This window comes from Diadema antillarum, unplaced genomic scaffold (genome assembly GCF_040938485.1).
Source record: "Diadema antillarum isolate AM-2024a unplaced genomic scaffold, OU_Dant_1.0 seq00000776_RagTag, whole genome shotgun sequence".
NCBI lineage: Eukaryota > Metazoa > Echinodermata > Echinoidea > Diadematoida > Diadematidae > Diadema > Diadema antillarum.
Window position 1 is genome coordinate 1164837 of NW_027271665.1, and position 13629 is coordinate 1178465.

The 13629-nt window shown below is 39.4% G+C and overlaps 1 protein-coding gene across 1 annotated transcript in view; it reads right to left on the bottom strand.

Moving 5' to 3' along the window:
* LOC139738967 (uncharacterized) overlaps nucleotides 1-13629 on the bottom strand; it is a 133346-nt gene that overhangs the window by 46254 nt on the left and 73463 nt on the right. The window contains exon 3 of the mRNA XM_071649584.1: nucleotides 4584-4719. Coding sequence (XP_071505685.1) covers nucleotides 4584-4719 — 136 coding nt within the window. The remainder of the gene's footprint in view (nucleotides 1-4583; nucleotides 4720-13629) is intronic.

Genomic DNA, 13629 nt, shown 5'->3' on the forward strand with positions numbered 1-13629 from the left:
GCTTTGAATTGGCGTTGTTGAACATTGCCAACAGTGGCTTGTGATCTGTGGTAACAACAAATGATCCACCGTACAGATAAATGTGGAAGTGTCTGACAGCCCATGTTATGGCAAGTGCCTCCCTTTCTGTTTGCGAATAGCGTTGCTCTGTTGGCGTCAATGACCGACTAGCCAGTGCGATAGGGATGACCGACTGTGTTCGCGAGTCATGCTGGACGAGAATGGCCCCAAGGCCAAGGGGGCCTGCATCCACGATAACCTCTGTGGGATTTGCTGGGTTGAAATAGCCCATAGTACAATGTTTGGAGACAAGTTCCTTGATGCGATTGAAGGCTGATGTTTGAGATGGTCCCCAAGACCATGGCACGTCCGCCTTTGTTAGTTGTCGTAGAGGAGCAGAGATGGACGCAAGGTCTGGAATGAAACGAGCACAGTATGTCACCATGCCTAGAAAACTGCGCACCTCTGAGACGTTCTGTGGCTCTGTGACAGCGTTGATTGCGTCAACCTTTCGCGGATCAGGGCTGATACCATTGGCCGTGAAGACATGCCCAAAGTACACTACGCGATCTGTGCTAAAGACACACTTTGCGGGGTTGAGAGTCAAGTTCACCTTGCGAAGACGTTGCATGACAGCATCAAGTCGGGCGTCATGTTCTGCTTGACTGCGACCGAAAACAAGGAGATCATCACTGATATTCAGCACACCTGGTAGGTCCTGAAAAGTAGACTGTATTGCGTGCTGAAAAACCTCGGCCGCCGAACAAAGACCGAAATTGAGACGTTTGTACCGGAACAGCCCAACATGTGTAGAAAAGACTGTGTACTGACGCGACTCTTCATCAAGCTCTATTTGGTGATAACCTGAATTTAAGTCTAACGTGCTGAATGTTGTTGCTCCATTGAGGGCTGCGATAAGATCATCAACAGTTGGAATGATGTGACGTTCGCGTTTGATGGCGGTGTTGACATTTCTCATATCAACGCAGATGCGAATGGCCTCGCTATTACGCTTGGGTACGACTGTGATGGGCGAGACCCACGGCGTTGGTGAGTTCTCGACTTTCTCAATGATATCGTTCTCCAACAATCGATCAAGCTCCTCTACCACTTTATCGCGCATGTGGAACGGGATCCGACGATGAGGAATGGCTGTAGGAGTTACTGATGTGTCCGCCTGTATGTGATAGCGATAATTGTTCAGTTTGCCTATGCCAGTAAAACGATCTGGATAGACCGACTTAGGCGAAGCTGATGATGTGGCATATGCGAGTTCTACAAGACCGAGTGCAGTGGCCGTTGCAAAGTTCAATAGCGTGTCACCATCGTGGGAGGTAACATAAACTTCAGTGGTAGCAGATGACGACTTGTAGCTGATCGTTGCTGTGAAGGTACCTTTAACATGAAGGGGAGTTGAATTGCCATATCCATACACAGGAATAGAATGCGCAACCAAAGGTGGCTGCGGCCTGAGCTGTGTGAATGTCCGCTGAGACATCATCATGACCGATGCCCCTGTATCGATGACAGCACTGATGGGGGTGTCGTTGACGTGTACAGTTACAATCGGTTTAGGCAGTGGCTTTGCCTCGATATGAAACTGGTAGTGTTCATACTGGCCTGTACTGGCATGACTGGGAGGTTCTGGGTCTGTAGTCATGGATGGGGGGTTTGTATCACTGCTGATAGTGGTAGTAGCTTGGACATGCTTAGCAACGTTACCTTTGTTCTTCTTACTAGTCAAACAGTACTTAGCAAAATGATTTTGCTTACCACACGCATGACATGTCTGGCCCTTGGCTGGACAAGGTTTGTTCCGGTGTGGAAACACACCTCCACAGTTGCGGCATGTACAGTGTTCAGTCTTTGCTGCATGTTGTTGTTGTGACTGTCTCTGGTGGTGCACTGGGCGAGTACGACTACGAGTCCCGACTGCTTGGACGGTTGTAGCGGTAGCTTCTGCACCTTCCATTACTGCAGCATGGCGATCTGCTTGCTCATATGCCCGTGCTGTACTAAGGAGTTTGTCCAGCGAGATTGTATCACGCAATGCATGTCGGCGTAGCTTTTGTGACCGACATCCAAGAATAATCTGCGACTTAATTTCAGCATTATTGTCGGCAAATTCACATGAAACTGCAAGTTTTTGTAATCTGTGGCAATACTGATCAACAGTCTCATCTTCAGTTTGTCTACACTGCCTGAACACAAAACGTTCGTATTCAACGTTTACTGATGGACAGAAATGCTTTCCAAGTGCTGCTTTGGCTGATTCATAGTTCTCACCTGTATTAGGTAACGTGTCAAAAATATCTGAAACCTCCGGCCCAGCGTAGTGGAGGAGAAGCGCTCGTTGCTGCTTGGCATCTGTAACAGCAAATGCCGTGAACAAATTATCCAGTCTTTTGACGTACTTTGCCCATCGTTTTCCAACAGTTGCCGGCTCATCGTGCACAGAAAATCGCTCAAACTGTGGAAGATTCATCCTCACTCTGCTCGTCGCCAATATAATGTTTGAATGTTCACAATAAACAACACTGATCACACATCAGCTGAATTTGTGGTTCACGTTTACTGTGACTGACCAAACACGGTCTCCATGTTGTTAGCTTCTACTGAACATAGCGATACATTACAGAGTCGTGTGCATACATGACTGGGTTGTATGCATACATGGTATGGTATCGTTGAAAACAACAAAACAAATTAAACAAATAACACTTGCGATACTACAATATCCAAAAACAAGGTGAAACAAAAAGATCCTAATAAAAGGCGTGGCCTGTCGCCTTTTATCATTATCACTTTTTTGGATATCTCAGCCATTTGAAAACCAATTTTCATCAAATAAACGTTGAATCCTTCTTAAAATTACATGCTCTTTCATATTTCACAAGAGGTTTCTCATTATCTCACTTAGGAATGTTATAAACCTGAATACCCACCTCAACCAGTACTGTACAGTCCCTTTAAGACTTTCTTGACATGAGTAATATTTGTTTATAGATCTGATGATAGCGAAAGCATAATTCTTAATTTTCTCTCTTTTTAAGATGGAGGGTTTTCTTTTCATGTGTTTGAACATCATTACAGAGTTCAGTCACCATAGTTCCTCTAGTTCTAAGAGTAAGCTACCACACTATTTAAAAGTTATCTTTAAACTGATCAAATCGCTGATCAAACACTGACCAGTACAAGACAAACAGTACTCCAATACAGATAAGAAGCACTGCAACCCTATGGTTGGTAACTGACTTCTCCTTACATTGAAATACTGAAACCTTAGTGTGCATGAAGAAATGATCAACATGCCTTCCTGTCACGATTTTCTTTGGGATTTCTAACCCATTGAAGACGAGTCCTGAGAATTATTCTCGGGCAGGTGTCTATTGGAAATGCATGTTATAGCAAAATTAGTCCATCCTCAACAGGTTTAAAAAGGGGAAGTTCATCCAAATACCGTAGGTGATGTAGATTGACTGAATCCAGCAATATTAGTCGGACAAATCAGTGAAATATGAAGAAAATTGGGCAATCCCTTCAAAAGTTTGTTGGTTGTTTTTTTTTTTTAACAGTTTCAATTCCGCCATCGCTGGATTAGAAAACCTATTGCAGTTCATGACATCATGGCAGAATGACAATATAAAGAAAATACAAAGGAAATTCAAAGGTAATTCAACATTTATTTCACTTTCTTTTCAAAGGAATGTATACTTAAATAAAAAGAAATGAAAATTTGAGAATGAAAAATGAACAACTGAAAATGAAAATGAAAAAAAGTTGAATTTCTTTCTTTATAATATAAAGATAGTGTTGTTCTGCCATGACATCACAAATTGTTGTAGTCTTCTCATTCAGCGATAGCAGTACTAAAACTTTAAAAATTCATATCTTTTGAGTGGATCGTCTCGATTTTCCTCAAAATTCACTGATGTGTTCTACTAATTCAATGATGATACATTCACTCAATTTGGATGTATATTTGGGTAAACGTTCCCTTTAAGTCCACTGAATAGTAAAATATTGACCTTTTCATATAAATATAATGATTTTATATGAACATATGTGCATTTATAAGCCAAATTTGGTAAATACTGGAGACAGGGAACCTACTGAATGATAACAACACATCTCAAAATTGGCACTTAGATTTCTATAAATGGAAGCAATTCATTATGCTCTATTTTTTTTCACTATGCATTTACTCTTTTGGCAAAGATTAACATGAGCTTCTTCATTCAAAACAAGAAAAATGCCATCTTCCCCTCCCTTTTTTATGTACATCCATATAATGAATTGAAAAAAAAAAAAGTGGGAAAAGCTTTGTAGAACATCAGGATGCTGAAGCATGCATGGTCAGAAATAATTTAAAATCTGAAGGACAACTATTTCATGTGCTTTTTTCTCACAGTCCTTGTTTGTTTGGTTTTTTTTTCATTTTTCTTTCTATCTTTTCTTAGTTCGTTCTTTTACGTACAGTTCTACATCAGCATCTCTATTCTCAAGAAATGCAGTAATCCTGTTAATCCTGAAAGGGATGAAGTCTTGTCTACTTCACCGCAGCCATGCATCTGCCAACATACCCTGCACTGGGTCTTCCTGTTCAGGATAAATCCGAAGGATGAGAAACAGCAGATGCAGTGCTTCTCGTTGAACTTCTGTTGCCGTGACAACACCATCCGCTTCTGTGCCTCCTCGTAGACATACTTCTGGAGGTCCCTGGATAGTAGAAGGGAGAAGTAAGGGAAGATAGACATTCAGACAAATAGTCTAGCCCCCAGATACATCACGAATTCATGACATAGGATAGTGTTCTGTGGTGCATAGTGTATTTTTGGCGTGTTCTGAGCAGGTTGAAAAGGTCAAAAGTCACCTTTGATGAAGATTTTTTTTTTCTTTCACACAGAAGTAAGATAATAAGAACCATGAAAAAAAAATATATGTATATCTACAAACATTAATAGATCTACACACACAAGACCATTTTGATTATTTCAGCATATGAAATGAACATGTACTTGTAGGCCTACTCAATTTGGCCAAATGGGTCATATATGACTGTTTGCATGTGTGACCATAATTACATGTAGTCAGTGGCACTGTACACCATGTATAAAGACTCATATTGTCTTCCACTATGATGTCACAAGGAAAAGACTTTGTAATCTGTCTTGAAAACATGTCTGCATCATCAGGAAAGTTACAAGAACCTAATCTAATAAGAAACTATGAATGTCAAAGATGGCAAATGAAACTTGAACAGCAATTCAAGAGTTTTATGTGAATATAACCTTTATGAAATGGAAAAAGTGAAGATAACCTTTTTGTCACATGACACCAATTGACAAATGAAGATGCTATAAAAGGGTGTCATGTGGGATAAATGACTGCAAATAATCTGTGTTCTAATAGCACTTGTTGCATTTTGAGCAAAATTTGATCTTGGCATTTCATTTCATATCTTTCTGGATTTAAGGACTTCAATTCCCTTTAAACTCATCAAAACATGCTTCACTCCAATGATATCATACTGCAAAAAAGAAAAAAGAAAAAAAAAAGATTGGTGTTAAGATTAAACACCACAGGTGTTCAATTTAACACAAATCATCGTCAGTAAAGGTCCGAGCTGACAGGTATAGAAAGTATGTTGTGATGGCATTGAAAAGTGTTCACCTGACACTTTGTGGTGTTAATTTGACATTGTAGCTGGTGATATTTTGACACTGCGCTAGATCAATTCAACAATGACACTACATGATGTTGATTTGACATTGCTAGTGTTAATTTCAATGATGTAACACCCGCCCAGTGTGAACAGGAGACCACACCAAGTGGTGTTACTTTGGTGTAAATGTGTTCACATTTCTCTCTCCTTAACAGGAAGTTCTTGTACGTTCTTTTTGAAGTTCAAAATCAACAAGAAGAACAGGAACTAAGTACCTTTTTTGTTCTAAGTTTACATTTTGAAGTGACACAAAGTGTTAGTGTAAACAACCCAAATGAGCACCTGAAATTTAACACCAGCTTGGTGTTTCATATTTAACACCTGACTTTTTGCCGTGCATAATCACCATTATGGATAAAACTTGACTTTGAACAGAAAGGATAAGAGCCTTGAACCAAGGCTAATAAAAAGAGAGCTATAGAGAGAGTGAAAGAAAATAACGGTAGAAATGGTGTTGATCGAAGGCATGTGGATGACTGTGCGATACAGACATATTGCTGGAGGAATAATTTAGGACCACGTGGAAGCATCAAGCGGTGGTCGGTCCCAGAAGAGGCTGTCATGACAGACACTCTCTTCCTCAACGTATGGCAGAGTCATTTGGAGCCAGTTTTTGCCCCATTAGTATATGACATTGATCGATCGGTTGTTGCTTGATGAGTACGAAATAGGAATTTGAAGAAGAAAAAAAAAGTCATAGTATGAAAAGATAGAGTAAAATATCATAAAACATGAAACTGGTGATACACGCAAATGACGATGCACTATCAATATGAATTATAATGTTAAATGAGGTAGTTCTCATGAAATAATTGAGTAACGGTGCCTTTAATATCAAAATGAGTTGTAAAGGTTCAGAAGGAGGTCGGCTACCTTAGGGATAATAAATATTTAGTATAATGATAATAATAATATAACATATCCCTGTCTTGTACCATCTTTTACCTGGCTATACGATGTTATTATGTATCGAACACGAAAAAGGAACACTGAAACACTAGCATGTCATTTGATTCATATTTATCATGTGGAACCCGAAGCAAGTCAGAGTACAGAGAAAGAGAGAGAGAGAGAGATAGTGAGGGAGATACATAGAGAGACAGGAAAAGGGATAGGCAGAGAGAGAGAGAGAGAGAGAGATGCAAAGAGATATATAGAGAGAAGGAGTAGACTGAGTAAGAGAAATATATATGGAGAGAAAGACAGACAGACAGGCACAGGGATAGAGTGAGAGAGGGAGAGATATACAGAAAGAGAAGGGGCAGAATGAGCAAGAGAAATACATATGAGAGGGGAGGGGGCAGACAGGTGGGGGGGGGGCAGATGCAGCAGAAAAGAAATATATAGGGGGTGGAGAGAGAGCAAAAATTATAGGTTTTTGGTAGTGAGCCAGTTCATGATCCCAATCCAAGATCATTTTTAAGAGGACAAATGCAGTTTGGGTGATCACATCACTCTTTTATAATTTCATGTCAAGGACAGTCTTTCTTGAAGATTTCAATATCTGCATTTTCCAACTTTATAAGTTGTAATTCTTTGCAGCTGTAAATTTCATGTACATTTGTAAGTATTAATTGCATGTATTCATTCTCTTCTTTGTTGTACTTGTGAATGGCAATATGCACATTTACTGTAAAACGAGGAATGTTCGTGTGCATTTTAATTTCGTGAATTTCGCATGAGCCAAGATTAGCGAAATTAAAATGCACGTGAAAGTTCTTGTCTACACTATATGCATTGACTGTCTGAGGCAACTCGCGGAAATTGCATGCCACAAAAAAGGTCGTCGGCTCCAATTCGCGAAAATTTCATGCCATGAAAATATTGTGTTTTACACTGTTAGAACGCTGTGTAAAATTTCGTTGTTTAAAATATTGTTGTTTAAAATTCTAAACAATGTTGTTTAAATATAGAAAATTGGAGCTTGAATGCCTTAAACAGCGGTTGTTTAAAAACAATTCGGAATGATTGTCCAAACAATTAAACATCGTTGTTTAGAAATTGATGGGCAAAAGTCATGTGATAGTCATGAACCAATCAGCGGGCCTGCATGTATCCTTCGTCGCAATCGATCGCCGCCGGGCGGCCACCGCGCCTCACACACACACTAACACGTACGTACACGTACGATCACACGTTTATGTACGTATGTATATACTGTAGCGCGGCTATTCATTATGATGGACGGCGGTGACGATGACTGCAATGCAGCTATATGGAGTCACGAACATTATCAGCAAATGGGGTCTAGCTACAGAAGAACTTTGCCAGTCATTCCAAGGTATTTATTTATTTAACTAATTGTTACATCGCTTCATGCCCATCTAGATCTGTAATTTGCATGATGTATGAAGCTAGTCACGGCTCACGCTTTGGGTTCTTGGCCGGGCTGCGCTACGCCTCGCCTTCATGCATGTAACGTACTTAGAAACTGTAATGTTTAAGTTAGGTCGTCTGTACCGGTAGGTTTCCTACGTACATTATGTTTTTCAACCAATTCGTGTTCATGCTTGTATAAACACTTGCATAATTCAATCCTTACATACATTTTCAAAACTTCACATGAAATACGAATTTCTTTTACAAAAACTGTGTTAATCATCTAAGTCAGCGTACGGAATATTCCCATTGTTGACACAGTACTTTAGTCAGTACAGTAGCCTATTCGTTGTAGCATAGGTAGAATAGTTCTATCTGAACAGTAACAGCTGGCACCGTATCACATCATGCACAATTATAGGCGCAGTGTCCGAGTTCGATGTAGAAATCTACTTACGTTAGTTTAACATGGCATAGGGTCTAACGTGACGGTTAGGGCCTAGCTAGGCAATGCTAGGGCCTAGTCAAGGGCTAGGCCCCTAGGGCCTATATTTTAGACTGCTGTGCTAGTGCTTAAAGTTCAATTACACAATGACCTGTCTCGATCATTTCCTACCTCATAATTTAGAACTTATGGTCGGCTGTATGATAGCCCTACTACAGCGACCACCCTCTTGTATGTAATAAACCGACCGTGTATTAATTGGCGCACTGAACGCTTAGTACGCACTTCACTGCACGCAAAGCATATAAAAATGGATTGGCTTTGACTGTTGATCAGGATGGTGTGGGAAAACGCGAAAATTCACCGTTCATTAACAAAGTTAATGGTTTTAATCAAGGACAAAATTTCGAATGAATATTTTCACCGAATCATAATGTAATGTCTATGGAAGTTTCTAAAAAGCTTCGTACAACACGGTGTTTAATACAACTTGGTTTGCGTGCATTGTCAATGCAAAAACAGCGGTCGATCTCAATAAGGAGCGTTACCGCGGGGAGCTGAAACGAGGCCACGCAAGTTCGACGGCGATATTTTTGCACTGAAACTTCGAATCGAAAAGGGAACAAAGGCATTTGATAGCCTAGCTCTGGATTTTCTCAATCACGTAGGTCAAGTTTTTTGCATGAATTTCAGTGTTAAATATTCTTATCAAGCAAATAAACATTAGGCGGTCGATGAGTAGTAGGTCCAACCGTACAACCAAAATCTACTGTAAACATAATGAACCCCCTAAAATCCAATACTAAAGTGCAAGTTAAGTTCTGCTACTTTTGCTCGAGCAATTCATTCTTTACTGAGCATCATTGCCATCAATGATGCTCGATGAATTAAGGTCTACATAGGCTTCCAGTAGAAAAAAGGGCCTAGAACCCCTATAGAAAATGAAGATAAAGACAGAAAACAGATTGTGGTGTTTAACGCACAATATAGTCTATGCACCACACGTAAACTTAATGCCTGTAGTAATAATATACCACCTTTAATAGTAGAGTTCTATTTGTTTCGTGTAGGTAGGTGGTTTGGAACCAAATTTTGGCACTTTTGTCACTTTCGAATAAGTTTCTGTGCAAAGATTAGGAGCTTTCTTCTCGGTCTGTCAAGATTTCCATGCCAAACGAAGCAGATTGTGCAAATTCACACAAACTTGTGAGAAAAATGTTTATAGAATGACCATTTTTGCAGAAGCTAATGATCATGCATAATTCACTCCATCATTTATGTTTTTGTTATGAACTTGAGTATTATATTTTTTTCCATGTGGTTTATAGCATTCTTTCTGGGCCACCCTTAATATGATTACAAATGCAATCTTGTTCCCTAATTTGTACAGATCAAGCAAGACTTCAGCCAGGAGATCATGGCTGAAGACAGGATGTTTGCAGCATGGCCATGTATGCTGACAAAGTACTCTAGTATGGGGAATCAAGATGTCCATCGTAGCAAATGCTGCTTATTCGTCACATGGGTGACACCGATGGCCTTTCCCAAGGTACATTTTAAATAGTATTGCTCTGTGTAGAGATTCTAATCTACAGCCCCAGTACCACCCTTTCCTTTTTTGCATTTGAGTTGAGGTGAATTTATTAACAACATTAACAAAATACTTACAGTATGTACATGACTATTAAAAAAAAAATTGTTAGACCGAGAAATTCATTCAATGCTTGTTAATTAATTTCTAAGACTTTCGCAAAAACCTGCAAAAACTGAAGTGGATCTGTAATTTCAAAGCCAATATCAAAGAGATCATCCGGGCTCTTGATGACTCTGCTTTGTCCATCATTCAACTTGCATGTCATGTTCCCGTATTTGGTTTTGTTGCCGATTTGACATCAGAAGCTTCCTTGGCATTTATCATGCACTGATCGAGTGACACATTGCATGCCTTTAGATCTTCATTGATGTACACACTTTTCATGTTCTCTTTTCCTTTCAGACTAGAATGCCCAGAATACAGTTTGTTCCTTTTGTTTGCAATAAAGTGGACTTTGATCTGCCTGCTCTTTCCTTCTTGCCTTTTCCCCACGATGATGACAAGATCATGAAGATGAGATGTCCTCTTTCCAAATGTGTAAGCCAACTTCCTTGGCAACATTTGACTCGCCCTCAGTAAGCTCTTCCTCTGTCTCCTCAGCCCCCTCTGGCAGGCCAGTCAGGCAGAGATTGTCCCTCCTTAGCTCATGTTGGACCTCGTCCTGCTGGAACTGAATCCTCAAGAGATGACATGTGGATTCAGAACATCTTTAATTGTGCTCATACAAGCTTCTTTCGCTCCTTGTATCACATGCGGTAGTGCAGCTTTAATGACTGTAACTACAGCTTGGACAATTATTTGGGAGAGGCTGTCTCCTGCCCCTCTCTCACATTATAGCACCCCACGGCCACAGTAGTACACTGAAACTTCTGGACGGTTTGTCCTTGCCTCCTTCATCTACCATTCCCCTTTTCTTCTCCACTGCCTGATCAACTCACATGATAATCAAGCTTTTGTCATTATAGGATAACATTAACAGAGAAGTCTTTTATGAACTATTAAAGTTTTTGCATTCTTTTTCCTACTACTTGGAATAAAAATCACTGGACCTTGAACATCCCTTGCTCTTGCTAATCTAATCAAGATATATGCATATTAGCTGATCTTGCTTTATGCAATGCCAGAATATGACATGAACCTCCTGCAAAAGCCCAAATGTCATTCGTATTGCAATAGTCTTTGTTAAGCACTTAACAGTAGTGCAAGATTATTCTTATTAAGGCACTGGCTGTCAACACTATTCAACTTTCTTTCATCCAAGTTCATGGTAACTCTGATTTCTGCTTTGTAGAATAGCATGATGATTATTACAGCATAATAATTCTAATGCTTGGCCTTGCAAGTTTGGCTCTACTCATCCACAATTACTTGCCCGTCTTGGTAGTAAATGCCGTTGCCAGAATTAGTCCCTCATTCAAAATGTGTATTATTTTCTACAATACCCTCCAAAAAACTTTAAAATAGCCCCCCCCCCCCCACAGTTAGTAATCCCGGCTGCAATCAAGTACAATATAAGTACATAAGCCAGCATCTGAATATGAGCTGATACTTGTCAGCATTTCTCTTTAACAGCCTTGATTGTGTTAATATTTTTGAAGGGTATATTTGTACTTATCATTAAAAATACTCCCCCTGTGTCATACATTTTGCTCCACAGAGGAAAAAGAGACGCTTGCATTCAGCATGCTGCCGCTAGTTTGCCGAGGCTGGACTGCGAGGGTGTGGGGCAAGTGCTCCTTTCAGGAGTGTTTGGGAGTTATTCTACGACTTTCAACCTGTAAGTACCTAACTGTTCGGAGGCTAATCTTCCAAAACAAGTGATGTGTTGCCCTCTTATTAAAATGATGAGATGGACTTTGACATTGCAATACAAAATATAAAAATCATCAAGCTGTGGTCCATAGTTACAGAAATTCCCATTTTATGCTGTTTCATTTGTTAGTTTAGTCCATGGATTCTACATATTTATGCAAATTTACTATGTTGCTAATGTATGCTGTGAATCACAATAATTTTTTTTAATGAAAAAAACAATCTTATATTACATAGTCAACATAGATGTGACCCTGCACCTCAAAACAAACAAAAAGTCGCCAGACATGAATTTTTAGTTAAGACCTTATTCTGAAAGAGCAGACTTTAAGCTTTAAAATGATGTATAACTCAAATCAAATGGACTCTCCTAACCTATCTAAATATTGGAAAGAAAGCACAAACTCAGGAAAAGTGTGAACTGAGAAAAGAGGCTCTGAAGTACAGTGTCTATTCAAGCGCTTAATCTTTTACCAAACCGTGCTGGCTGTGCGATGAATGGGACAAAAAACAGGAAGTAAACCACCAGGGTAACAACGATGAAGGGATTATCAGATTAAACTGAAATTAAGCGTGCCTCATTAACACATTCTGTCCATAATTAATGCCAACTTTCAAAGCAGTAGCACTATCCTTTCAAAATTTATTAGAGTTGAAAGTGAAGAGTGTGGACAAGGTTTTTCAGAAATGAAAAATGGATTCTAAAGGCGCACCTAATCACACTATTCTACCAAAAATGTTTGAGATAAACTGCTAAAAAAACACACTTTCCTGCCAGTTTTATGATGCCAAATTTTAGTATAATGTAAAAGAAGACCCGCTGTTTCAGAAAATATGAAAAATTCAAGTTCGGCTAGGTTGACCCATTTCCCTTATTTTCAGTCCTCACACAAAAACAGTGTGTGCGACTTTATGTTCGTTTTGAGGTGCACGGTCACATATTTACTTTATTTTGTGCCTGACTGCTCAATTACACACTTGTCCAATATCAATATGTCCTTTTCATTTTGATAAAAAGGGGAAAAAATTTGCATGAAATGCAAAATTGGTCCCAAATGTCGCCAATAAGGAATATTCCATTCGTCAATAAATATTGCACTTGACCTATGGTATCATTATATTCAGCAAGATGCTGGAAATATATCACGTACCACTCATATACATCCAATGTGATACAGGGTGTCTCCCCCCCCCCCCCCATACCAAAAAGGAAAAAGACCTCGCATACTCCTTCATGTTCCTACAATGTAAGTGGACAAAATTGCTATACTACTAGTATTGGAAAGAGTAACTTACCCATGGCCAAAGTAATGAAATACAATTCAGAAGTAGTTTTTGTTTGATAATACTTTTTGCCTGGGCTTGCCAGCAATAAAATTAATTGCCTTTCAGAAGTTCCCATAGGCCACACAGTTGAAAATTCATTCAGCCAGGTCATGGTTAGCCCTTGCAAGAATAGAAAATGTAATACATGGATGTTATATGCTACATAAAATACCCAATTTAGGGTATATGTTTGCAAATGAAATGTTGCAGAATTTGGCCAGGCACTTTATTATGAACTCTACCTTGAACATTGGAGAGGTGTGGGAAATATATCTGTTCTGATGGACCTCATTATACCAATGCCTCAACCCAACACTTCTGCGTAGATTATTTCAAGATTTTATCGAGATGTATAGTTATGCATGTTTCTTTTCCAATTCCATTTCATTTTACAGGAGGGCACAGACT